Source organism: Xyrauchen texanus, chromosome 3 (genome assembly GCF_025860055.1).
Source record: "Xyrauchen texanus isolate HMW12.3.18 chromosome 3, RBS_HiC_50CHRs, whole genome shotgun sequence".
NCBI classification, from domain to species: domain Eukaryota; kingdom Metazoa; phylum Chordata; class Actinopteri; order Cypriniformes; family Catostomidae; genus Xyrauchen; species Xyrauchen texanus.
This window is the reverse complement of record NC_068278.1, coordinates 45,735,288-45,760,697: the sequence shown is the minus strand read 5'-3', so window position 1 is coordinate 45,760,697 and position 25,410 is coordinate 45,735,288. Positions and strand designations below refer to the sequence as shown.

At 38.1% G+C, this 25,410-nt stretch overlaps 1 protein-coding gene across 1 annotated transcript; it reads right to left on the bottom strand.

The window, feature by feature from the left end:
• Positions 1–1,339: 1,339 nt before the first annotated feature.
• LOC127629049 (glycine receptor subunit alpha-4-like) lies at positions 1,340–25,410 on the bottom strand. The gene is made up of 10 exons (XM_052106073.1): positions 25,294–25,410; positions 23,557–23,684; positions 19,566–19,633; positions 13,790–14,013; positions 12,742–12,824; positions 12,504–12,641; positions 9,789–10,003; positions 7,512–7,670; positions 5,538–5,642; positions 1,340–2,039 (listed from the first exon to the last, which is right to left on the bottom strand). The coding sequence occupies exons 1-10, from the start codon at positions 25,362–25,364 to the stop codon at positions 1,752–1,754; spliced, it is 1,479 nt and encodes a 492-aa protein (XP_051962033.1). The 5' UTR covers positions 25,365–25,410; the 3' UTR covers positions 1,340–1,751.

The following is a 25,410-nucleotide window of genomic DNA, read 5'->3' as shown; positions in this document are numbered from 1 at the left end:
AGTCACTTGTGGGCGTTCCCACTACTGGTTGCCTAGTAACGTTTATAAATGACATTCACGGATGTCATTCCATTGCTGTTGACAGCGAATCGCTTTTCTTGCCGCTAAAAACAAACATTTTGGAGGGAAATGAATGAGAAACAATGCGTGCTCTTTGCCATAGCGGCTGTTTATCTGCGGCGAAAATGCAAACGCCGGTCTGTCTGGGTCCACAAAACCACGAATGAAAGGCTAATACTTGCTGTTAGCCATTTTCCAGTGCTCTATGATATGTCTCTTCCCACGTACAAGGACATTTTTAAGAAAAATACTGCGTGGAAAGGTGTATCTGAGATCGTGGGGATTCCAAGTAGGTTTAGCTCGTGTCGCCGGAAGTCGCTGTGCTCTCATTGAAAATTAATGGGATGGTGTCGCTGTCTCGCGTGATGTCGCTGGCAGTGTGTACGCAGCTTAATCCATCTTAAAATCTTGATCATGCCTAGAGACTGCAATTGCAATATGTACATTTAAAAAAGGAGTTATATTTTGGTCCGTTCTTACCCAAAACGAGTTGAATCGCTTCAGAAGACATTGATTAAACCTCTGATGTCTTATGGATTATTTTTGACTTAATCTCTCTCCTTTTTGGAGTTCTTTTCACCATTAATTGCACTGTATGGATTTATGGAAATTATCAGGGAATCAGTCTGAATTCAAAAACTTTGCTAGAAATTGCTCTTTTGGAATGCTATTTTTTTTTTTTTTTTTATCTAGTAGAGGAGACATTGAAATTAATTGGTCAAAAGTGTGGGAACCCCTGTCATTCTAGTGAATTAGAGCTGGACATGCATGACTAGAAAACAGCCAAGATAACCACAAGTGGACTGACTTAAATGCTTGAATGACTTTGGCATAATTCTTTTAATAACTCTTTCACATGATGTCAACATTAGATAAATGGCATTTATATGATGTACTTACTTTCATGGTACTGAAAATGTAACCACTATCTATTGTGCATAATTTAATGGATAGTTCACTCAAAATTCTGTCATCTTTTACTCAACCTCATTATTCCAAACCTGGATGACTGACTAAATTCCATAGAACACATAAGGAGATGTTAGGCAAAGTCTCAGTCACCATTCACTTTCCTTGTATGGAAAAAAGATGGAATAAAAGTGATTGGTGACTGAGCATCTTTTGCCTACGCATAGGGTTTGGAACAACATTTGGGTGAGTAAATGATGACAGAATTTCAATTTTCAATATCCTCAAAAATCAACCATTGGGCAGAACATTTGGTTTATTTTATTTATTTGTAACCACACAGACAGAAACACAAGTGATCAGTGCTAAAGTAGAATGCTTAAAAAATCCTAAACCAAATAGAAAAACATTTAAAGTTTGCCTCTATTAAACTATTATGTTATTTTCCACACAGATTCTGACCTGCTGCTTTTATATTGTGCAGGTCTCTAAGAGTGCTTGCATCTAAGGAGACCAAAGGCCTGAGTGATTCAGTCAATCAACATATAAACTAAAGGTCCATTTAGCTTTTTGTAAATGTACTGTATGTGGTCTTAGACACATGCATATATGCTCACTTATGCAGAGAGAGAGAATGTGTTTTGCACCTTTGCCTTTTTCTAAGACCAGTTTGATTTTCAATGTCCTTGACACAGAGGCAGGAAAACTCTGAACTCATCCTCACACTGGATGTTAAATGGCTCACATAATGGTCAAAAGGTTATAATTAGGGTCACAGAATCTCAAGGTTGCAGGGCAGGGTGAATGTCCTCATGTCTAAGCACTTTATACGTAAACCAGTAGAACACGTTGAAAAAGAGAAAACTGAGAGGAAAGACAGCTCGTGAGATTGTGTCAATCCGTTTTGCTCGTTCCACAAAGCGCCGGCGGATATCAAACAGGGCGTGGCCAGGGGGAAGGCCCGCAAACATTGCGGCAGCTTCAGAGAGAGGCCCATCCCCAGAAAGGCAGGTGTCCATCCCGTAACCCAAGAAGAACAAGTCCCGATTCTCTGAGGCTAACTGCTCTTCCTGAAAAAAAGAGAAAGAAACTGTTTTTTACAACATAGCAGAACTATCCTATACCACAAGTGTGATTATACAACTGTACGTCTGGTCCTCTATAATTGGATAAGCAACATTCCAAGAGTGCTGATTTTTGCTTCACTCCGCTTATCTGTGTTTGCAGCATTTCAGACTGGCTGTCAATCTGTCTGTTGCTAAGCAACATGCAATGGTTGATCCTGTTTTGACTTTGGGATATTTTAGTTGGTGGAGCAAGAATAAACAAAACTAGATAGAGTGTGAGAGAGAGAGAGCGAGACAGAGAGAGAGATGGCTACTTTAAGCAGATTAAAGGCTTTGTATGTGTGTTTGTTTACTTTTGAGTTTTTTTTATTAGTCTTGGCCCATTTGAACATTCAATGAATGTCAACAATATTTGAGTTTTTTTGATCACCCACTATGGGAAAAGCATAAATCCGTTCAGTTAGAAAAAAAGACAGCACACTAAGTCAGAACAGTCTGAAGGTCTGTGCAGTGTTTGGAGGATGTAGTTTAAAAGCTGTAGGAGGTATTATGCATTTGTTTTAAGACATTTGGCTCATTGGTCGTTTCCACCTGAGAGAGCCCCGACCTGGTTTGGTATTGAAAAGGAAGTTCTTGCCCCTATTTTGCCATTGCAAAGCCTTTCTATAAAACTAACCTCAGAAGTTAAGTCACACCACGTTATCTCACATTTACACTCGGTATGGACAAAAGTGTCCATATTGTTTAATTAGGACATTTATTTAAATGTTGCCTTGAGCATATGGCTAAAACCATAATTACGTATTAATAAGTCCCCTTTCTGCTGGTCAGAGTGGATTGTCCATCCATCCATCTTCAACCGCTTATCCGAAGTCGGGTCGTGGGGGCAGCTGCTCCAGCAGGGGGCCCCAAACTTCCCTATCCCGAGCCACATTAACAAGTACTGACTGGGGGACCCCGAGGCGTTCCCAGGCCAGTGTGGAGATGTAATTTCTCCACCTAATCCTGGGTCTTCCCTGAGGCCTCCTCCCAGCTGGACGTGCCTGAAACACCTCCCTAGGTAGGCGGCCAGGGGGCATCCTTACCAGATGCCCAAACCACCTCTACTGACTCCTTTCGACGCAAAGGATCAACGGCTCTACTCCGAGCTCGTCACGGATGACTGAGCTCCTCACCCTATCTCTAAGGGAGAAGCCCGCCACCCTTCTGAGGAAGCCCATTTCGGCCGCTTGTACTCGTGACCTAGTTCTTTCGGTCATGACCCAGCCTTCTTGACCATAGGTGAGGGTAGGAACAAAAATTGACTGGTAGATCGAGAGCTTTGCCTTTAGGCTCAGCTCTCTTTTCGTGACAACGGTGCGATAGAGCGAGTGCAATACCGCCCCCGCTGCCCCGATTCTCCGGCCAACCTCCTGCTCCATTGTTGATTGTGAGGGAGGTTAATACACTCAGTGACCTATATGAGAGTGGAGTGTTGAGATCCTTTGAAAATATGGTTCAGGATTGCCAGATCTCAGTTATTTAGGTATTTACAGCTGTGCCACCTGCTCTGTATTATTTTTGGGAGTAGCATACACCCCCCTAAAGGGGCAGATACCCTAGAAGTGGTGATTACTGCTTTTGGAAAAGGTCATAAGGCATCAGTGTATTACTCCCTGCTAATTCAGAGTCTGGGGACAGAGCTTCAACTTCTGTCAAGAGATTATGGGAGAGAGATTTAAACTTGGTATTGGACGAGAGAGTGTGGGCTAGGATTCTAAAAACGTCAAGTCTACATTTAGAGATTCAAGGGGGCATCTGATGCAATTTAAGATTTTGCATTGATTATATTGGAAACCCTCTAGATTGTATACACTTGGTCTTAAAGACACATCCCTGCTAGCGATGCAATTCAGCAGACAGAGACACAACCCATGTTTTTTGGGGATGTTTTAAGATACAAGAATTTTGTTGAGGTTTCAGAGATTAATGTGTGATGTATTGGACACACAATTTTCATTTTGCCCCAGACTCTGCAACTTTGGTGATGGAACGGTCATTAATTTTGGGGATAGCCACTTAAAAAGTTGGGTCCTAGCTGGAGTTATGGTTGACACCACCTTAGGGGTGGAAATCGGCTGGGGCACCCTCATTTCGGGAGTGGTGTGGGGAGATGGCCGGGGTGGCAGCACTTGAGGAGGCGATTTTTAGAAGGTTGGAGAAAATGGTATTTGTTTAATAGGAAGTGGGGTGGATATCTGGCTTTTTTGGAGGGTCCTTGGGGAGGGGCAGTGGAGAGGGACTTTTAATTTTTTGTTAAAAAAATACATTATCTTACAATTGTAACTGACCACTGTAGTGGAACACAAAATGTATTTTTGGTTAAAAAAAAAATGTGTTTCACAACTCGCTTTTGGCATCCTTCCTTGGATATCTCACCCAGATAATGGAGCTCAAACATGCCCATAAGCCAAACAACACTTATAGCTATGGCCACTGGGGGTAGTGTTTAAAATTTCAGCAGAAATTATTTAGCAGAGATTGGCCACTTCAATTAAAATGAATAGGATTAATTTGATTTCACTGTAATATCAGTCTGAGGTGAATGTGTTCCACGATTCATAATGGCAGCCTGTTTTCATGTCTCCAGTTTCACTAACATTTGCATTAGTTTCTTGAAGATAATGTAATGTTAATCTTCTTAAACTTGTAAAAAACTGACAAAAAACATGTTGCTTCATAGTGCCGATACTTAGAGAGTCGCGATTACAATACTTAGACACACACCAAAGTTTAAGGAGGAGAAGGATGGCATGAAGCTATGGAACCAGGTTAGTATCATTGATAAATTAAACTATTTTGAGATGTTATGACAGTTGAGCCTGAACTCATATGCTTTATATTCCAACTAACACTTAAAATGGATGTTCTTCATCTGGGACACTTGTATTGGTAGTTTTTACATTGCTTCTTATTGAGAACAGAGCTATGAAACAGTCCAGCGTCAATCAGAATCATTGTGGCAGCACTCAGTGGTTGGTCACAAATGTGGATAGTGTAGAACAGTACTGTATTTTGGCTTTTTTAATACAGGCCATATTGTTTCTAAAAAGTTGATATAAACTTCATATTACATTTATGCATTTGGCAGATGCTTTTATCCAAAGCGAATTACAGTGCACTTATTACAGGCCCCCCGGAGCAACCTGGAGTTAAGTGCCTTGCTCAAGGACACAATGGTGATGGCTGTGGGGATTTAACAAACAACCTTCTGCTAACCAGTTCAGTGCTTTAGCCCACTACGCCACCACCACTCCAGTATATTAATAGAACTGTTGTATAAAAATATCAATATCATATTCAACATTTTACTGTTGTACTGCATATCCACACAGTTACAATTACCTGTGGCAGGTTAACACAGCTTTGTCTGCTATTCAATGCAACAGTACTCTTGCTTGTGTGATACTGCTTAAGTGTGTGTGTGTGTGTGTGTGTGTGTGTGTGTGTGTGTGTGTGTACCCGTGCACAGGCGCTGCATTGGCGTTGCCCATTTTTGGATGGTGTACTCCCCATGATGTTGTTGCTTTTGTTTTTCGTCTCTGCTCCTCCAGTCTGACCAGAGGCCTGTACAATACACAGACACATTAAAATAGCATCATCATTTATTCAAACAATGAAAGATTTTCTTTCCTTGCACTCCGCAACAAAATGGTCCCTCTGTAACCATGCATACTAACTTAATCTGAAACCAGGTCACAGTGTACTTTATTAAAAATATCCAGTGAGCATGCTAATTTTTACTGTAATATCTCTAATCTGACTAGACATAAATAAGCCAGCAAAGTAATGTTCTTACAGCAGCATATTCCACTAGACTATTTAGTGTTTAACAACACATTTACCTCTAATTGTTCTACGTCGACTGGGGCTAGTTGTAATACATTTTACTCCCTTTAATATATCTTAGGGTAGGTTTATTTTTAAAAGTCAGTTTCTGTATAAGCACATACCTTACGTCTTGGCTTCAAAATAGTTGGAAATTAAAATGTGACACATTTTCCCAACCTGATATTTATAAAAATGTCAAAAGAAGAAGAACAATATCCCTGTCCTGAGAATACACTTTGAGAACAATTTGGTTACAATCTACCTTCATTGCATAGTTGACCCTTGCATGTATGTATGTATGCCAGGGTTGTTTTAATGTGCTTCCTTGTTTAGTAAGAGTTATTACACAAAACACAGTTATGTAATTGGACTTTTAGCTCTAAACCTTATAGTTATTGAAATATTGTCCTTGCAACAACTTCACGTTTGACAATAAGCCCCAGTCTCCATTATCCCCATTTTTTTAAAAATTATTATTATTAATCAAATTTGTTGGCTTCAGCTGTTTTTCAGCTTTGTCTTTCTTTCTTTTTTTTTTATGTTTTCTTCAGTTTTCCCTTTTATTTTCCAGGTTACTTATTCTTGGTGATATCCTTAAAATATATCTGAGTGTGTGTGATATCAACAGTGACAGCAAATTTGTTCCTTAGGGAAAGGATGATATTTTTTCATTATGGGATCTGGTCAGTTAGGTTTCTCGCATGTTTCTGTTGAATCACATTGTGGTCATTGCACAGGGTGAGTTAGTGCACATAAGATCAGACAACCAACTGCGCTGTGCCATCTAGAACCAAACAGCCCATGTGCAGCAGAGTGTGTTTCTGTTTTTAGTGTCTGTGGCTAACAACTCATGCACACAGGGTTGTGTGTTGAGTGCAGAAATGTGTATGCATGTTTGCATGTTACATGCCTAACATCAACCCTAAGGCAAGTGAGTGGGCACAGTGCTACCAACTCACCCACTGTGTCATACACACACATACTGCTCTTCTGCATATGCAGCCTGCCCTGGTGGGCAATGGTGGTAATATGGAGGATGAATAGAAAAGGACAGGATGGTGTAATATTTATTTGCTGTGCTCTTTATGGCAGAACAGTGTCCGCTGTGCCCAAGAGCTCTGTGCAGGTTTAGAATGCCATGGCTCTTCACAATTAACTGGTTAAGAGCAGAGTAACACGGAAAGGGACATTTTGAAATATCTAATCTAGGCAGACTAATACTCCTGAGAAAAGGAGTCCGGGAATAGCTGTCTATTCCTATCAGATAGATTGATGCCAATGTATCAATAAACCTGAGCATTTAAAATTAACCTTTAAGTTTAATGAGCATAGAATTAGACATTTTCAATTTATAAAATTGAACAGCTGCTATGTTTTACTTTTGCAGTTTTTCTCCATTCATGGTGCCACACAATTATATGGAAAGAATACTATTATTCTGTCATTCCAGTACAATATTTATGACATCACGATATACCATCTTTAATGGCATCACTGACCTTCCCTTGTCTCTGCTTTGGAGGGAACCAGAAGGCTATTCTGCATTGAATGGATATTGTGTGAATGTGTGTATATGACACTGGAAAATTTCTGACTGCCACTCACAGCTCTGCAGCGTTGTTCCTCCCGCAATTTTCTCCTGAGTCTGAAGAATTCTTTGTGTTGCCGAGAGACAAAATTTACAGCTGCATACTCCAGCAAAGCAGCAAAGACAAATAGCAAGCACACTGCCATCCAGATGTCAATGGCCTTCACATAAGACACCTGTACACACATACACAAAGAGCTGTCCATATGAATACCCTGTTCATTAAAGGAATGTTCCTGGTTCAATACAAGATATGTTCTATCAAATGTATCTGTGGCTTGATGTTGATTACTACAGAAACGAATTCAGACAATTTGTAAAGGCAAAGGAAAAACGTGTGTACAGTAATGCACTTACAATGAACTTCTAAGTGGCAAGGCATTACACCAGAATAAATGTTAAAATATACACTGTTTAAAAAGTATAGCCACAAGAATTAAACATAATATATGTTAGCATGAGACTAGTGTGATAAAACTACCCATAACCATCCAGAATCTACAAAAAAACTGTTTACAAAAGCTATGCCAGAAACACATTACCAGAAGTAGTCCTCTTAAAAAGACAATTTAGAGAGCTTCACAGATCGAATTGCACAGTTATTTGTATGGAAGAGATAATAAAAGAGCTTTAACAAAAATCAAGCTTCAAAATTTCTGCTTTTAAACCTTGCAGGATGCCTTGCCCCATAGATTTCCATTGTAATGACCTGACATTGTGTTTGGCCTTCGCTATACATCATATAATTTAATTTAAACAAATTTATCTCAGTTCAGGACACTCTGGGTTGTCAGTAAAGGGCTTAACTTTTGATACACCAAGTAATGTGACAAAACAACACGGTAACTCAGCAGAGTTTGTCTTTGGGAGAAACACCAACAAAACTTTGGGGAGAAGGGTTTAATTTTATATAATTTGATTTAGCATTTTCTTTTATGTTTATTTAATTTGTTGAATGGAATAAATACAAATTGTTCATAAAAAAAAAAACTGAATTTCTATAGCTTGGTTTAATTAAAAATTTCACAACTTAGTCTTTTATTTTATTCATTAGGTGCCATTAGTCACATCTCAAGAAGGGAAATGGAAAATTGCAGAGGCCGAGAAGTGCAAAACAAAACAACAAATCTAAAAACACAACAGCTTATCAAAAGACAAAATAATAATTCAGAAACACATTAATAAATCATAAAATACAACAGCAAATTCGAAAACAGAAGAGCAAATCAGCAAACACAACACCAAATCCAGAAACTAAATTAGTTAGTAAAACACAACGGCAATTCAGTCGAAACGAAAAGGATAGTTCCCATAGCTTCTCACCTGATTGGCTGTGTGGAGAATATCTAGTCCTTTACTCTTTCATTTGGTTCAAAATGCTCAGTTACTGAAAACTGTGAGTGGATTGTCACTCATCAAAACAGTAATGGGACACTTTATAACACAGAGAGCAAAAATAGCAAGCGGAAAATGTTTAGTTACGACGTTTGTCTATGGTGTGTAAGGGACCGTCTGAAAATTACACAAACTGTCTTTTGTTTTATGATTTGCCGTTGTGTTTTATGATTTGTTGATGTGGAATTGTTATTTTGTCTTTGGACTTGCAGTTGTGTTTTTTGGGGGTTTGCAGTTGTGATTTGTTGTTTTGTTTTGCACTTAACAGGAGGTGAAACACGATTTTTGTTTGTTTGTACAAACTGAGAGATGAGTCAATATTATTTTCTGTGCTAAATGGGTGAGCTTAACTTTTCTAAAACCTTTAATAGGCAAATTTAATGTGGCTTGGGTAGCTTAGCGAGTATTGAATCATCTTGTATTATATTATTGAGTATTGAGTCTCGAGTTCGAATCCAGGGTGTGCTGACTGACTCCAGCCAGGTCTCCTAAGCAACCCAGTTGCTAGAGAGGGTAGAGTCACATGGGGTAACCTCCTCGTGGTCGTGATTTGTGGTTCTCGCTCTCAATGGGGCGTGTGGTAATTTGTGCGAGTATCACGGAGAGCAGCATGAGCCTCCACATGCGAAGTCTCCGCGGTGTCATGCACAATGAGCCACATGATAAGAAGCTCGGATTGGCGGTCTCAGAAACAGAAGCAACTGAGACTTGTCGTGCGCCACTCCGATAGAGGTGAGTAACAGCACCACCACGAGGACCTACTAAGTAGGGGGATTTGGGGATAAAATAAAAAAATAGGCACATTTCACAGGAACACAGGAACTATGTTAAAGGGACAAATCAACACTTACTGATAGTGGATGGATGGATGGATGGATGGATTGATTCTTCTCACCTACCTTAGGAAGTGATGCTCTAGATCCAGAGCTCTGAGTTGTCATGGTGAGAACTGTAGTGATGCCCAGCCCTACACGGGCAGGGGCAGCATCCATGTTGATCCAGAATGAGACCCACGACAGAATAACTGTTAGAAGGCTAGGGATGTACATCTGGATCAGGTAGTAACCCATCTGCCTCTCAAGATGAAACTTCACTTCTATACAGGTGAACTTACCTGGGTAAAAAACACTTATGATAGGTAGCGAAAATAAACAAATACAGCACAGTTTCATAAGTGATTCTTATACTCAGTTGATTGTTCTTTAAAACCCTAAAGGCCCCTACTTTATGTGAAATTGAAGAATGAACATGTGTGACATCATTTAGAACTAAATCGGTTCAAAAGGTCATTTCGGTGGTTCGTAACAGTTCGCCTGGGTTAACTTTTATGAAAACATCTAACAGACTGCTAAACACCTTACTGCCATTGGTCCACATCATCGTAAGGTTTGAACAGAGCTCCACCTACCTTGACGTCAACAGCTCATTCTGTTTATGTTGATCAGTCAGTCAAAATCAGTCAAAAAGAACACACTGGCGTATAGAGTTATTAGCGAGCTGGGGCAAATTTAGCTACATCTGTACGATCGTTCATGTAGAGAAATTTTCCTAGACAATGTAATGAGATTCTTTGTTTTGTTTAATTAGTCTACAAAAGGAATCAAATCTACTCAAATACTCTGAAGTGCCCATTCACTTATGTGCCATCTGCAATGAAAACCATTAACACATCTGCCCAAAGTAAGCATATCATCATCCTTTTGTCTTTATTCTGCACATTAAAACTTTTATACACTGATTTGTATAAATCAGTGTCATCATAAATTACTATAACAGAGTTTAACTGGGTTACCCTGTGATGGACTGGCCACCCATGAATTCAAAATTTAAACAAGACAAATAAAACATTTTGTACTGCATAAGGTATATATTACGAAGAACGAATAAGAACTTCTCCGGAGGAATATCAAGGCCTAACCCTTACTATTGCACCTTTTGTACTAGACATATAAATGTTATCTTAAATATGTGGCTTGTTGATAAGAGGTGTACTACGTATTCGAACATCCGAATTTCATCTGTCAGATGATCAAATGGGTGAAAACATCCCACAGATTTACTTGAAGGAGGGACCAGAGCCATAACTATTGGCCAGAATATCATGGAATTGGGGGTGGGGTTGGTGACTTCAGCCAGTAAGCAATAACCTAGCAACCATCCAGAACACCCTAGGAACCGCATATAGCAATGTGCTAACAAAAGTGTTGGGCAATGTGCTAACACCAGTGTTGGCTAAAATACTTAAAAATAGTACTCCACTACAAATAATTTCTCTTAAATTATAATCAGATTACTTTAAAAATTACGTCACTGAAAAATATATCGCATTACTAATTACTTTTAAGTTATTCTCTAAAACGCTTTTCCGCTCAACAAATTCAAAATAATGTCTATATTTCTTTCTTGTTCAGTGTTACACTCAAATACACTCAGCGCCTCACATTTTTCCATTACCTGTTACAGGGCATCCCTATAATGTTCTGAAAAGTAATTACATTTAAATTGAAAGTCAGTAACTGTAATCTGATTAAAATCATTTTAAATGTAATGCATTACATTACATTTTTTTTTACAAAAAAAAGTATTAGATTACAGTAACTAATCCCTTTGCATTTGGATTACAAACAGCACTGCTAACAACAACTAGGGATACCTTAGGGACCTCAGAGTAACACCCTGGCAACCACAAAGAACACCCTAGCATCCTATCGTGGTGGTGAATTTTCGTATGGTAAGCACCCATTATATTTTCTTTAGAAAATATAAAAATCCATTTCACAATTTTGTTCCTCATAACAGCCATTGTCATGCCACTTATAAAATGTTTCACTGCAAAAAACTTAATAAAACTTAATAGTAGTGGATCTGCAACAGCGCTGTTTTGTACTTAGTACACACTTAGGGTGTGTTCACACTTGGCAGGTTTGGTTCGATTAAAACGATCTCTGGTGTGATTACTCTGCATTTGAACAAGTGTGAACGCTGCCATACGAACCTTGGTGCGCTTGCAAACTAACTCTGGTGCGGTTCGATTGATATATGAATGCGACATATACCAAAGACGTCTAAACGGACCAAAAACAGGAAGTAATTTGCCTAATACTGACCTCAAGCATACCTGGTTCTTCTCATCATAGGAGCTATGTTGCCCATTATAGTTCGGTACAGGCGTGGGAACCGCCGTCAGCCGTCCTTGCAACATATGTGCATTTGTGTGTACAATGGAGGAATTCCTGGCGCTGTTTTGACTCCTTTACATATTTTATTAGCTCTTTGTTTGTTCTCAGATGCTAAAAATACCACCATATATAAATATATATATCCAACGAGCGCATTTAGCCCATTAGCCAGCATTGTTTTGGATGTTCGGCAAGTTCCGTCATCGACAAAATATATGTCATAAAATCTGTCCAATCAGGTTGTGACTCTTTTCTGATGCCTTTTCTTTCATATCTTTAGGTTCGGTGTTAAAAATGCCGGTGTGAACGCTAAGCGAACCAGGGCTAAATGTATAATTTTCTTTTTTGGTCCGGACCAAGAGAACCGAACTACAAGTGTGAACACACCCTTAGTGTATAGTGCACAGAGTGCCATCCAGATTTTTAGTGCTATACCAGTGTTGTAGTGTTTTGTACAGTATCTCAAGTCTTTCTCCTCCTTCAGGACAAACTGGGGCAGCATAAGGTCATCAGCCACTTGCACTGGGGCTTCATCCAACCACTGAAATATCAGGTCATTCATAGTGTAGCCAACTTGAGAGAGAAAGGAGAGAGGGAGAGAATAATGGGCATATAAAAAATAAATTAAAATAGAAAATAAAAAAATAGATTATTTCAGTATGTAAAATCTTACAGCTTTCTAACTGCATAGTGCAGGTCTGTATGTCCATTGGAAAATTTTTCAGATCCATAGGACAAGACAGAATCAGAGTGAGTCTGTGAGAAAGAGAGAGAGAGATAGAGAGAGAGCTCTTACATTTTCTCATTAAAGGGATAGTACACCCCAAAATAAAAATGTCAGCATTTACTTAAACTTTTAAAGCCATATTGCAAAACAAGAAGAATGTTCACACTGCTCTTTTACATACAGCGAAACAATACATCAGGGCTATTAAACTGGCGGCCCGTGGGCCAAATCCGGGCCGTTTGAAATTTTCAGTGGCCTGCCTGAGGTTGTCAGTTGTCTAAGGGGCTGTTTTGTTGTCTGTTCATGCTGTTTTTCAATAATATTCCCATGTAAACTTGAGATACATTCACTTTGCATCTCTTTTCAATGTTTTTATAGTGGCTTGTGCAAGAGCACCATGTTTTTTAGACTCGTTCAGAGGTTGCTCTACGAACGATCATTAGCCATCATTTTGACAAAAGGAAGATTAAAGAACTAAAGTCATGGATAACTGATGACTGAAACAGAAACATTCTGTTAATTAAATAATTTGGTCAAGAAAACATTCGATTTGAAAAGTTTAAATCATTGCATATATAACAAACTTACATTTGGGTAACGTTAGATGCAACTTCACCAACAATAACAAATTTCACTGTTGTTTTTTAATAACATGATATCTGACAGAAGCTTTATGTTATAATATTCTTGACCTGCATGCATCAAAGATTTTTTCCATCTGGCCCACTTGTCGATGAAGTTGATTAGCTGTAGTGTACAGTAACCGGGTTTGCTGAGCTCTAAAACAGTAGTACAAGGAATCCACACAACCCACGTGCTAAATGCCAAGAGAGAAACAGGTCGAAAAGTAGCCCCTGCTCTTAATTTTATTGTATGGAGAAAAAAAGCTATGTGAACATCTCCTTTTGTGTTCCACAGAAGAACAAAAGTCATACAGTACATTTCTTTAATAGTTTGCAATGGCTTGAGAAACCTCCAGAGGGCAATATTGCACCTGATGCTGTACAGCACATTTCCATTCTGGAAAATCCTCAGCAGTTTGTTGTCTGTGGTGACCTCATGGAAGTTGGCGCCTTTCTCATTGGCAAAGAACAGGTCTGGCTTCCAGATGGAGTCCAGCATGGATGGGTCCAGATCCAAGGAATCATCTGGATACTCTTTATAAGCCAGCCGTGGGTCATTCCACTGCTGCCGTAGAAAAACGTTCAGACGATAATCCTAAGAATCACATGACATTCACAGCCATATACATCTCTGCTTGGTACACAAAGGGCAAAAAAAGTATTAAGCAGAATTTTAGGGAATTACAGCCTCAGTCATCATTTACTTTCACTGTATGGATAAAAGAATCAATGAAAGTGAATTATGACTTACGTTAACATTTTGCCTAACATCTTTAGTGTTCTACGAAAAAAAATTACATGGGTTTGGAACAACATGAGGTGGAAAAATGAACAACAGAATTTTCATATTTGGATGAATTGTCTCTTTAAAATTATGGTTGAGTCACAAGTTAATTTTAAAATCTATAGTTAGATGAACACTGAGACTAAAATTGAATCAAAACTGCTTATAGTATTTGCTAAATTGCATAACACATTTTCTGAAACTGAATCTAAAATCTTTGGGGGAAAAAACACTTTAAGACTTCTATCACTCAATAATATTGTGTTCTCTTTCTCTCATCCAATTATAGCTTGATTCTTACATTCAGTCCTAGATTTGTTGTCTTAATCTCTTTCTTTCTCATCTGATTGGTTTAACTGATTGTTTTACTGATTGCTTTTTTTCTTCTTGTGTGTGTGAGAGAAACAGAGGCGCTGCTAGACCCTATTTTGGAGGGCTTCAGGAACCCTAAAATTAATCTCAGCCCTCCTAAAAATCTGTGAATTTGCAAACAGCACCCAAAAGGGGCACTTGTTTGAAGCACGAGACTGCTTTGGTGGCATTTCCCAGGGCCACCGATGAGAGAGGGCAACTGGACCTTGTGTCCACACCTGGAGTCACGAGTTCAAATCCAGGGTATGCTGAGGGACTCCAGCCAGGTCTCCCAAGCAACCAAAGTGGCCCGGTTGCCAGGGAGGGTAGAGTCACATGGGATAACCTCCTTGTGGTCGCTATAATGTGGTTCGCTCTTGTTGGGGCATGTGGTGAGTTGTGCGTGGATCTCTGCGGCATCCACGTACAACTCATCACATGCGCCACCGAGAGCCTCCACACACGTTATGTCTCCACGGTAACATGCTCAACAAGCTATGTGATAAGATGCGTGGGTTAACGGTCTCAGACATGGAGGCAACTGAGATTTGTCCTCTGCCACCCGGATTGAGTCACTACACCACCACGAGAGCTTAGAGTGCATTGGGAATTGGGCATTCCAAATCGGGGTGAAAAATCAAAAATCAAATTTCCTATGTAAAAGCTGTGTCTTCAGTGTCTCACGCAGGACCAGCACACTTTTTTAGACACTGTGTTCAGTTAATAAGAACTTCAGGTTTCACAAACGCATGTCGAGACACCCGCGTTCTGTTTCATCCATTGCACTGCATCTTGATTGTTTTTTATGCAGGTGTCACAAAGATTTAACATTCTGTACAAGTTCAGGTTGTAAAGAGGTGACAGTTACATTGTTTAACATTATTCCAGATTGTTCTGCACTAAGAAAAGTTCAGCGCTTGATAAACGGCCAAGGTTTTTTTTCCTTCTGCTCTAGTGTACTGAGTGGCCTCCATGCCTTGTATGTTTACTGTTACAATACCATTATGAATGTTGCCTACGATGCTTGAAATAATATAGCCTTTTGCAGCATGGTGAAGAATCTAAGCTCCGGGTGAAAGTAAGGTAAATAAGACACAAAAAAAAAGTTGCCATTTGGATTTAAATAAGCAGATACTTAAGAGCCTATGATTAGAAGGACAGTGGTGAACCGTCAGCTTCACTGAAGGAATGTGGTCGGAATTTTCAATAAAACACTTGGTAAAGTCAAACCGTAAAAAAACGTGTTATGATCTGGGGTTGTTTCAGTTGGTCAGGTCTAGGCTCAGCATCATCATGCAGCAATAAAATGTCAACTGACTACCTGAATGTACTGAATGACCAGGCTATCCCATCAATGGATTTTTTTCTACCCTGACAGCACAGGCATATTCCAGGATGACAATGCCAAGATTTATCAGGCTCAAATTGTGAAAGAGTGGTTCAGGAAGTGTTTTGTAAAAATGTATGAAAGTAAATATATATATATATATATATATATATATATATATATATATATATACAGTGAGGAAAATAAGTATTTGAACACCCTGCTATTTTGCAAGTTCTCCCACTTGGAAATCATGGAGGGGTCTGAAATTGTCATCGTAGGTGCATGACCACTGTGAGAGACATAATCTAAAAAAAAATCCAGAAATCACAATATATGATTTTTTAACTATTTATTTGTATGATACAGCTGCAAATAAGTATTTGAACACCTGTCTATCAGCTAGAATTCTGACCCTCAAAGACCTGTTAGTCTGCCTTTAAAATGTCCACCTCCACTCCATTTATTATCCTAAATTAGATGCACCTGTTTGAGGTCGTTAGCTGCATAAAGACACCTGTCCACACCATACAATCAGTAAGAATCCAACTACTAACATGGCCAAGACCAAAGAGCTGTCCAAAGACACTAGAGACAAAATTGCACACCTCCACAAGGCTGGAAAGGGCTACGGGAAATTGCCAAGCAGCTTGGTGAAAAAAGGTCCACTGTTGGAGCAATCATTAGAAAATGGAAGAAGCTAAACATGACTGTCAATCTCCCTCGGACTGGGGCTCCATGCAAGATCTCACCTCGTGGGGTCTCAATGATCCTAAGAAAGGTGAGAAATCAGCCCAGAACTACACGGGAGGAGCTGGTCAATGACCTGAAAAGAGCTGGGACCACCGTTTCCAAGGTTACTGTTGGTAATACACTAAGACGTCATGGTTTGAAATCATGCAACGGCACGGAAGGTTCCCCTGCTTAAACCAGCACATGTCAAGGCCCGTCTTAAGTTTGCCAATGACCATTTGGATGATCCAGAGTAGTCATGGGAGAAAGTCATGTGGTCAGATGAGACCAAAATAGAAGTTTTTGGTCATAATTCCACTAACCGTGTTTGGAGGAAGAAGAATGATGAGTACCATCCCAAGAACACCATCCCTACTGTGAAGCATGGGGGTGGTAGCATCATGCTTTGGGGGTGTTTTTCTGCACATGGGACAGGGCTGACTGCACTGTATTAAGGAGAGGATGACCGGGCCATGTATTACGAGATTTTGGGGAACAACCTCCTTCCCTCAGTTAGAGCATTGAAGATGGGTCGAGGCTGGGTCTTCCAACATGACAATGACCCAAGCACACAGCCAGGATAACCAAGGAGTGGCTCTATAAGAAGCATATCAAGGTTCTGGCGTGGTCTAGCCAGTCTCCAGACCTAAACCCAATAGCGAATCTTTGGAGGGAGCTCAAACTCCGTGTTTCTCAGCTGACAGCCCAGAAACCTGACTGATCTAGAGAAGATCTGTGTGGAGGAGTGGGCCAAAATCCCTCCTGCAGTGTGTGCAAACCTGGTGAAAAACTACAGGAAACGTTTGACCTCTGTAATTGCAAACAAAGGCTACTGTACCAAATATTAACATTGATTTTCTCAGGTGTTCAAATACTTATTTGCAGCTGTATCATACAAATAAATAGTTAAAAAATCATACATTGTGATTTCTGGATTTTTTTTTAGATTATGTCTCTCACAGTGGACATGCACCTACGATGACAATTTCAGACGCTTCCATGATTTCTAAGTGGGAGAACTTGCAAAATAGCAGGGTGTTCAAATACTTATTTTCCTCACTGTATATATATATATATATATATATATATATATTTTTTTTTTTTTTTAATCACAGTATTGTGGAAAAACTGGAAAGCATGCATTAATTATCTTTAACTAGATTTTTTATTTAATTAAACATTTTGAATGTACTTGGCTACAATGGCTGGATGAATTTAAAATTATGATTTAAAATCAATTTTATATAATTTTTAAGCAAAAATGTTCAAAATGGGGCCCTGGTTAGTCAGCAGATAATGAACTGGAGGGGGACCCTCAGAATATTTTGTAACTCCAGCTCTGTCGTTTCATATATGTAAAGACTGACTAAAGCGCAAGCCAATAGCATTGGAGTGCAGGCTTTGAAGGAGCTTATCGTTGGTTTGAGCCTCTGAATGAATATGCCCCATTTCCTCATTCGCTTCCTGAACAAGCGAGGATCAGCAACAGCGTTTATGTTTACTCTTTTGACTGATAGAAGGAGCAGAGGAGTAATGTCAATCATTTTGTTTGGTAATCTCATTTAAAACTTGTAATTACTTTTAGGCTAATAATGTTGTCTTTTGTTGTATGGCTTGATGGTCATGCACAGCAGATCACAAAATGATATGCTTTGTTGTAATTTGCAGGGGACATTTTTATGATGCTTAAATATTCTGCTGAAGTCTCTTAGTAAACTTTTAATAAGGAATAATTAGACTTTTTTCGGATGTGAAGGAGTTGATTTATCAATGTTTTAATGACAGACTGAAAACACATAAAATTTGTTGCGCACCGGAAAAAAAGGGTTTGGTTTACTTTACTGGTATAAAACAGTTATTTACAAAAATGGTTACTGAACTAATAAGTGAACAAATCTGAACCAATCTTTTTTCTTTTCTTTTCTTTTCTTTTCTTTTATTAGGGTTAGTCCATTAAAATAAAAATCTATTTTTGGGTTTAATTTTCTATTTTGAACGATTTCAAATGTCTCGAGTCATGAGTTAATGACACAGAGAATCATCATCTAGAGATAATTCACTCCACTAAAAAATGACCAAGCTAAATGTGACATTTATTTTAATAGGCCTACTAGGTTTTTGTGCTATTTTATATAACTTTAATCAATAGAAAATGCTAAATTATATATTTTCTATAATAAAATATTTAAAAAATAAAAAGGAAAATAGAAAATCTTTACTTGAATGGTTTTTAAATTGGTTTGTTATTTTTCTTTTATACATTTTTGAGTGTGTTTATTATAGAAAATATGTTTAATTAATAATAGCTGAATATCTTAAATAATGTAATAATGTCATTGAAATCATAGAATCACCCCTAAGAAAGCTGTCCTGACCAAGCATATTTCTGATGAGCTCTTTTGCGTACGCATCCTTTCCATGAGCATGTGTCCTTTCTGTGCATATGTGCTTGTATGTATGTGTGTATTTTCATAATTCAAGGCGGGGCTAATCAGAAAATTCTGAACAAGTTTGATGGCTCCTCTGTTGCCTCTGTGTGATTTTAATGGTCATTAATCTAATATGTACTGACAGGTGCTCCTAAGGAGATGTGTCTTTTGTTTATGTGTATTTTAATATATGTGTGTGTGTGTTGGCATGTTTATGTGGTTTATGAGGACAATTATTTAGGTTACAAACTGGTAATTAGTTTACCACATTTATTATGCTATAAATGTGGTTTATGAGGATATTTCTAGTGTCCCCATAATTTAAATAGCATAAAAAACATATTAAACAATGTTTTATTGAAAATGTAAAAATGCAGAACATTTTTTTGTGTGGGTTAGGTTTAAGGGTTGTGTTAGGTTTAGGGGATAGAATCTATAGTTTGTACAGTATAAAAATCATTATGTCTATGGAAAGTCCTCATAAATATAGGTAGACCAACATGTGTGTGTGTGAGTGTGTGTACCATGGTAGTCTCTGTGATGGAGCCAAAGCTGTTGATGAATATGTTGCAGGTGACATTTACAGGAGGACCTGAAACAAGAACATCATAAAAACATCTAAATTTCTCTCTCTCTGACACACACACACACTGCATGCATGGATGCACAATTCTAGCAGCCCACTAACCGAGAAAGACTTTCGCAAACACACACACACACACACACACACACACACAGACTTTCTCAAACACACACACACACTCTCTCTCTCTCTCTCTCTCTCTCTCTCTCTCTCTCTGTGTGTGTCACAAATTATCAGTGGACAGACAGAATTAAAAAGCCAAATGTGACTCATGGACTTAGGAACCAAAAGGAACAATACTGAAAAATAAAACATTTTGACCACCAATTTTACAAATTAGATTAGATATATAGTTGAAGCAGAATTGACCTGCTATGGCAGCTGTAGTTTCTATAATAATAATAATAATAAAAACTTACACTGAAACGCAACAGATAGTTTCCATGACAATATAGGGGATTTCAATGGCTGTTAAATCATTTTAAAATTGATGGTATAAAGTATGAATCATTATCATGAGCAAGTGTGTGTCAATGAGGAGGGGAAAACACTTAGTGACCCAGACATCTGTGAAATGCCTCGTTTACTGTACTTACATATAAATGAGTGCTACATCTGGCTATGTTTATTAATCGTATGTGTTTAATTAGCACTCAGTTGCTGTGCATTGTCGGCACTAAATATTTGATTGTGGTGCTTTATTTGTTAATTTAACTTTCATGACATTACAGATATTTATAGCCGGACATAGGGGACATCCACTCACATGCACTGACAGCCACATCTTTGAGATGTAGAACAGATATGAAATATACACGAGCTCAGAGACGCCCACAGAGAAAGAGCAAGAGATAGATCATGAGAGAGAGAGAGAGAGCGAGAGAGAGAGAGTGTTCAGGAGAAAGCAAAGCAAAAAGAATGAAAAAGGAAAGAGAGGAAGAAAAAAAGCAAACATTTTATAAAAAATTATCAAAAATGTTCATTATTTACTCCAAAACAAAATTGTAGGAAAAATTATAAATTTATTTATATATATATATATATATATATATATATATATATATATATATTAAATTCAAGCCGATCTTTCAAAAATAAAAATATAAACCATCAAAAAAAAAAAAAAAATTGTCCATACATCTTCCATACAGTCTTCTGAACTCTTACGATTGCTTTATGTGGAACAGATCAAAATTTAAATGTATTCACTGCACTCATTATTCACTAATTATTCAATTATTCACATCATTCACTGATAATCTTCCCCTCCAGTGAACCGTTAACTCGAGAAATTCTACGACTGCATCACAGGAGTGAGTTGAACTCAAGAACCGGATCAGTTCACTTCATGAATGAATCATTGAGTCCAATTTGTGAAATGGACCAAAAGAACAATTTGTTCACATACTAACTTGCATTCAGATCATTATTGAATAGATTATCAGTAAATAATGACACAACATCTGTTTCTTACACAAAGATATTGTATGCCTTCAAAAGACTTGAAACATATAGACTACTTTTATGGTTTGTTCTGTTTTTTTTATTTGTTTGTTTTTTCCACAGAAAAAAATAAGAATATATGAGTTTGGAAAAATGTGAGGGTGAGTAAATACTGACAGAATTTTTATTTTTGGGTGAACTATAATTTTTAAACATGAGCTCCAAAAAAAAAAAAAGAAAAAAAAAAAAGGCGAGAGTGAATGTTTCAGGTCTATAGGTTAACACGCACTCGAGCAGACAGCAAGGAAAACGAAATGGCCCAGTCACCAACTGAAAACTGCCCCTCACAGATTCTCACAGAGGCTGTTGTGACATTTTCTATGGAGGGAAATCTACCGAGAGCTGACAGCCGTATCCTGCATGTTTCTGAAATCATCCTCATCATCGTTTGGGGCTGAAATTCTGTCTAACATTCTGTCATCTTCTGCTCTGAATGCCTGTAGTTTTCTTTTGTTGAATGGTGACTACATGGTAAAAAATAAACCAGAGAACCCATGGGGGGTTCATATAGTTTAATTAGATGTTATGTTGCTCTGTGTTTTCATCCGCAACACTTTTTCCTCATGTGAGAGAATGTAAATATATTCTTTGCTGAGGACATCACATTTTTGCAGAGTTCCTGCCAAAACAATCTATGTACAAGAAATTAAGCTACAACAGCATTTTTGTACTTTTCTGTTGCATTATATGACGTTTGAGAATAACCAAAATATCACAAGAAAGTAACAGAAAACAGTGAGAATAAGAGGAGAGGATAATGAGAAGTAGCAAGAGCGAAGCAGTAGTAGACGGATGCAATGTGTCTGTCCTAAAGCAGGATTCAGCAGAAGGAAATTCCAGGCTAACAGAGTTTCACTATTGTCATAACAAACAGATTTCTTTTTTCTTTTTTTCTTTTCTCCCCATTTGGAATCCCAATTCCCAATGCTCTCCAAGTCCTCGTGGTGGCGTAGTGGCTCGTCTCAATCCGGGTGCCTGAGACATCAACCCGCGCATCTTATCACGTGGCTTGTTGAGTGCGTTACCGTGGAGACATAGCGTGTGGAGGCTTTACACTATTCTCCGCGGCATCCACACACAACTCACCACGTGTCCCACCGTGAGATAGCGACCACGAGGAGGTTACCTCATGTGACTCTAGCAACCGGGCCAATTTGGTTGCTTAGGAGACCTGGCTGGAGTCACTCAGCACGCCCTGGATTTGAACTCACCACTCCATGTGTGGTAGTCAATGTAAATACCCGCTGAGCTACCTAGACCCCCACAACAAATATATTTCTCTCTTTTTTAACTACAGTGGTAACACAGTCCATTTGCTAATTTAATTTGTACTTTGGAAAATTGTTAGTATAGGATAGTATGAAATGATAAAGGGATGGTTAACCCAAAAATGAAAATTATTTTCTGCTTACCCATATGATTCAAATTACTTTGATGACATCAAATGTCATTGGTTCTCATGAGTATGGTAAATAATCACAACACACCAGATCTGAATATTTGCAAAAGACATTTGAAAGCTATGGCAGAGGGGAGCATTTTCTATTGAATTACTTAAAGCTGTGGTGTGTAATTATCTATGCTACTTCTAAAAATTTGTAAACACTGCGCAAAGTGTAAACACTGTGGAACAATCGAAATATTGCTCTGTTTGTTTGAGTATCCCGACCAGTTTGACAGCAACAAAGATTGGAGAGAGTTTGGGCTGGAACAATATGTATGAATAACCAATGGAAGACAGGGAATTGTTCGGAAAACTTTAAAAACAGTAATTTGTTGGTCTGACAATGCCAACATACTGTTATTTTACAGAGCAGTGCCAAAATGTCTCCTTAATCCTTACATCCAACAAACTCAGTCCAGACATGCAGACTTCTAACTGATCTGACTTTTCCCACAGATAACTTTAAAAGTGGCTAAAAATCCTATAGACCTCTACTGATGGAATGTTCTGCCTGTCTGTCTGTCTGTGTCATTATTTTTAACTTTTAGACAAGGCTTTGTCAAGCCAACTTCAAAGTTTGTATTGACAGACTTTAAAAATCTAGTTTTAATTTTAAATTCCTTTTTGGTGACATTAGTGATGCAGAAATTACACACTTCAGCTTTACATTTTTATCTCTTTCCCACACAAAGCTTCCCTATGGATTCAGAACACTTTGTATATGGAATATTGCACAACATATGCACAAGTTGTATATGGAATATTTTTATTTATGTTCCTTTGTTATGGTCACTATATGTTTTCATTGAATGGAAAAGAGCAACTTGGATATTTTTCTGAACATTCTCTTTTGTGTTCTATGGAAGAATATCATACAGGTTGCAAATGACACAAGGGTGAGTAAATTATGACAGAATTGGCATATTTAGGTGAACTATTCCTTGAACAGATGTTGCACTAAAGCAGTTTGGAGTGAAATGCATACCTTTAAAGTTGGGTCTGATCCGAGCGTCATATCCAGATGTTTTCCCCATTAGTTTATCCAGAAAATCGGATGGTGACATGGGCTTCGCCCTACTGCTGGGCGATTTTAGCTCCTTACTAAACACACACCTGAGAGAGACAGAAAATACACTTTAGACACAACTGATCTACACCCATCCACCCAAAATATTATTGCGTTTGTTAATTTTTGTGTATATATTTAGGTGCATGTGGGGTCTGTTCTCTATTAACTTTCATCTATTGTTTCTTTTTTGAGTATATGTTCACCAGTCCCAAAGCTTTTATAATCATTTGTATAAACAATATTCCAGAATTGATCAAATGCTTTGGTAAAAATGTATTTCAATAAAAAAAATAATAATAAAAAAAGTTGGATAATCAGGTCAAGAATTAAAATTTACATTTTATCATCATTTATTCACCCTCATGTTGTTTCAAACCAGTATGACTTCATTTCTTCTGTGAAACCCAAAATGTATAGATGTAAGGTAGAAAGCTAGGGACTGATAGTCACAGTCCCAATTCACTTTCTTTATATAGGAAAGAGCAGCGTCAACATTCATCGAAATTTCGAAGAAAAGTGAATAAATGATAACAGAATTTTCATTTTTGTGTGAACCAACTCTTTAAAACTTTATAAATCTGGCCAAATCCCACCTTTGCCTTTCACCAGCACCCCTTCCCCTGGACAATGTCCCTGTCTATCTCTCAGATTTGCTCCAGTAAAACAGAGAGAGTTGTGACATCTCTACTGGCCTGGGTCTAATTGGTCCTTGCAGGTGTTAATATTTAATCAAATGTGAGTTAAGTAAAAGTGGATATAAGAAAAAAGACAGAATGCTCTTCTCGCTTACACATTTTTCCACACACCGTAACTCCAGCACTTTAAATATAATTTCATATTTAAATAAATTTTCTGGTCCAGTTCCTTTTCAATTTTCCTGTCTGTTTGTGAGCAGAACTGTCAAATTCAATTTGTGAAAGTCTAAACTCTGCTGTACGCAACAAAGAGGGAATCAAAATAAGAAACACAATGAATGCATCCTCAGGTGAGTCTTCGCACCCTTAATGTCATTCTGGAGAACTGAGATGTTCTAGGTAGGTCAATAATGGTTAAATCTAATTATGTGAATTTAATTTGAACTTGAATAAATCTACAGTTACGGTGACGGTGAAAATGTCTTCAGACAGAGCTGTCTCTCTGTGTCAGCCTCACACTTCACAGACCCAGATACAAAAAGCTAACAAACACACACACAAACAAACATAAGAACATTCCTTGGGATTAAAATAAACCTTTCACCCATGAAAGCTACTGAACTGCTAGACACAAACATTGTAAGGATGTCACGCACACATTTGTTTTTCTATCACAATGGGGACTTTTTGACTTCTATTGTTTTAATTCTGAGCTTAACTATCACACAAACCTTTTGGATTTTTACATTTTCATCAACACATAGTTGAATATGTTTATTAAGCTATTTATTCTCATGGGGTCCATTGGCTGGCATTTGGTCCCCACACATAGAGCAATATTGCATTATATACACATTAGTGAAGAACAGGTCATTATGACTATTTTACACACCATTAAACACACAAAAAACACAATACAAAACCATATTTTGTCCTTAATCAGCAGTATCTACAAGTGTTTTAATGAAGCACATGGTAATACCAGTAAGAAATGATAGCACACTTGTGAAAAACTCACCTCATGACCCCTTCAAACATCCACCAAACCATTAACAACTCCAGCAGTATTTTCCACAACAGTGAAAACATCCTTTCACTCTTCAGCTGCTCTCTTCTCCTCTCTGGTGTCCTGTGG

What these genes read in the sequence shown, in the direction of transcription:
- LOC127629049 (XM_052106073.1), bottom strand. Translation starts at nt 25,364, where the DNA reads ATGTTTTCACTGTTGTGGAAAATACTGCTGGAGTTGTTAATGGTTTGG. An exon ending in CCATCACAGAGACTACCATG is followed by an intron (nt 14,014 to 19,565) that starts GTACACACACTC and finishes TGTGATTCTTAG; the next exon opens with GATTATCGTCTGAACGTTTT. An exon ending in TACAAAACACTACAACACTG is followed by an intron (nt 10,004 to 12,503) that starts GTATAGCACTAA and finishes TTTTTTACCCAG; the next exon opens with GTAAGTTCACCTGTATAGAA.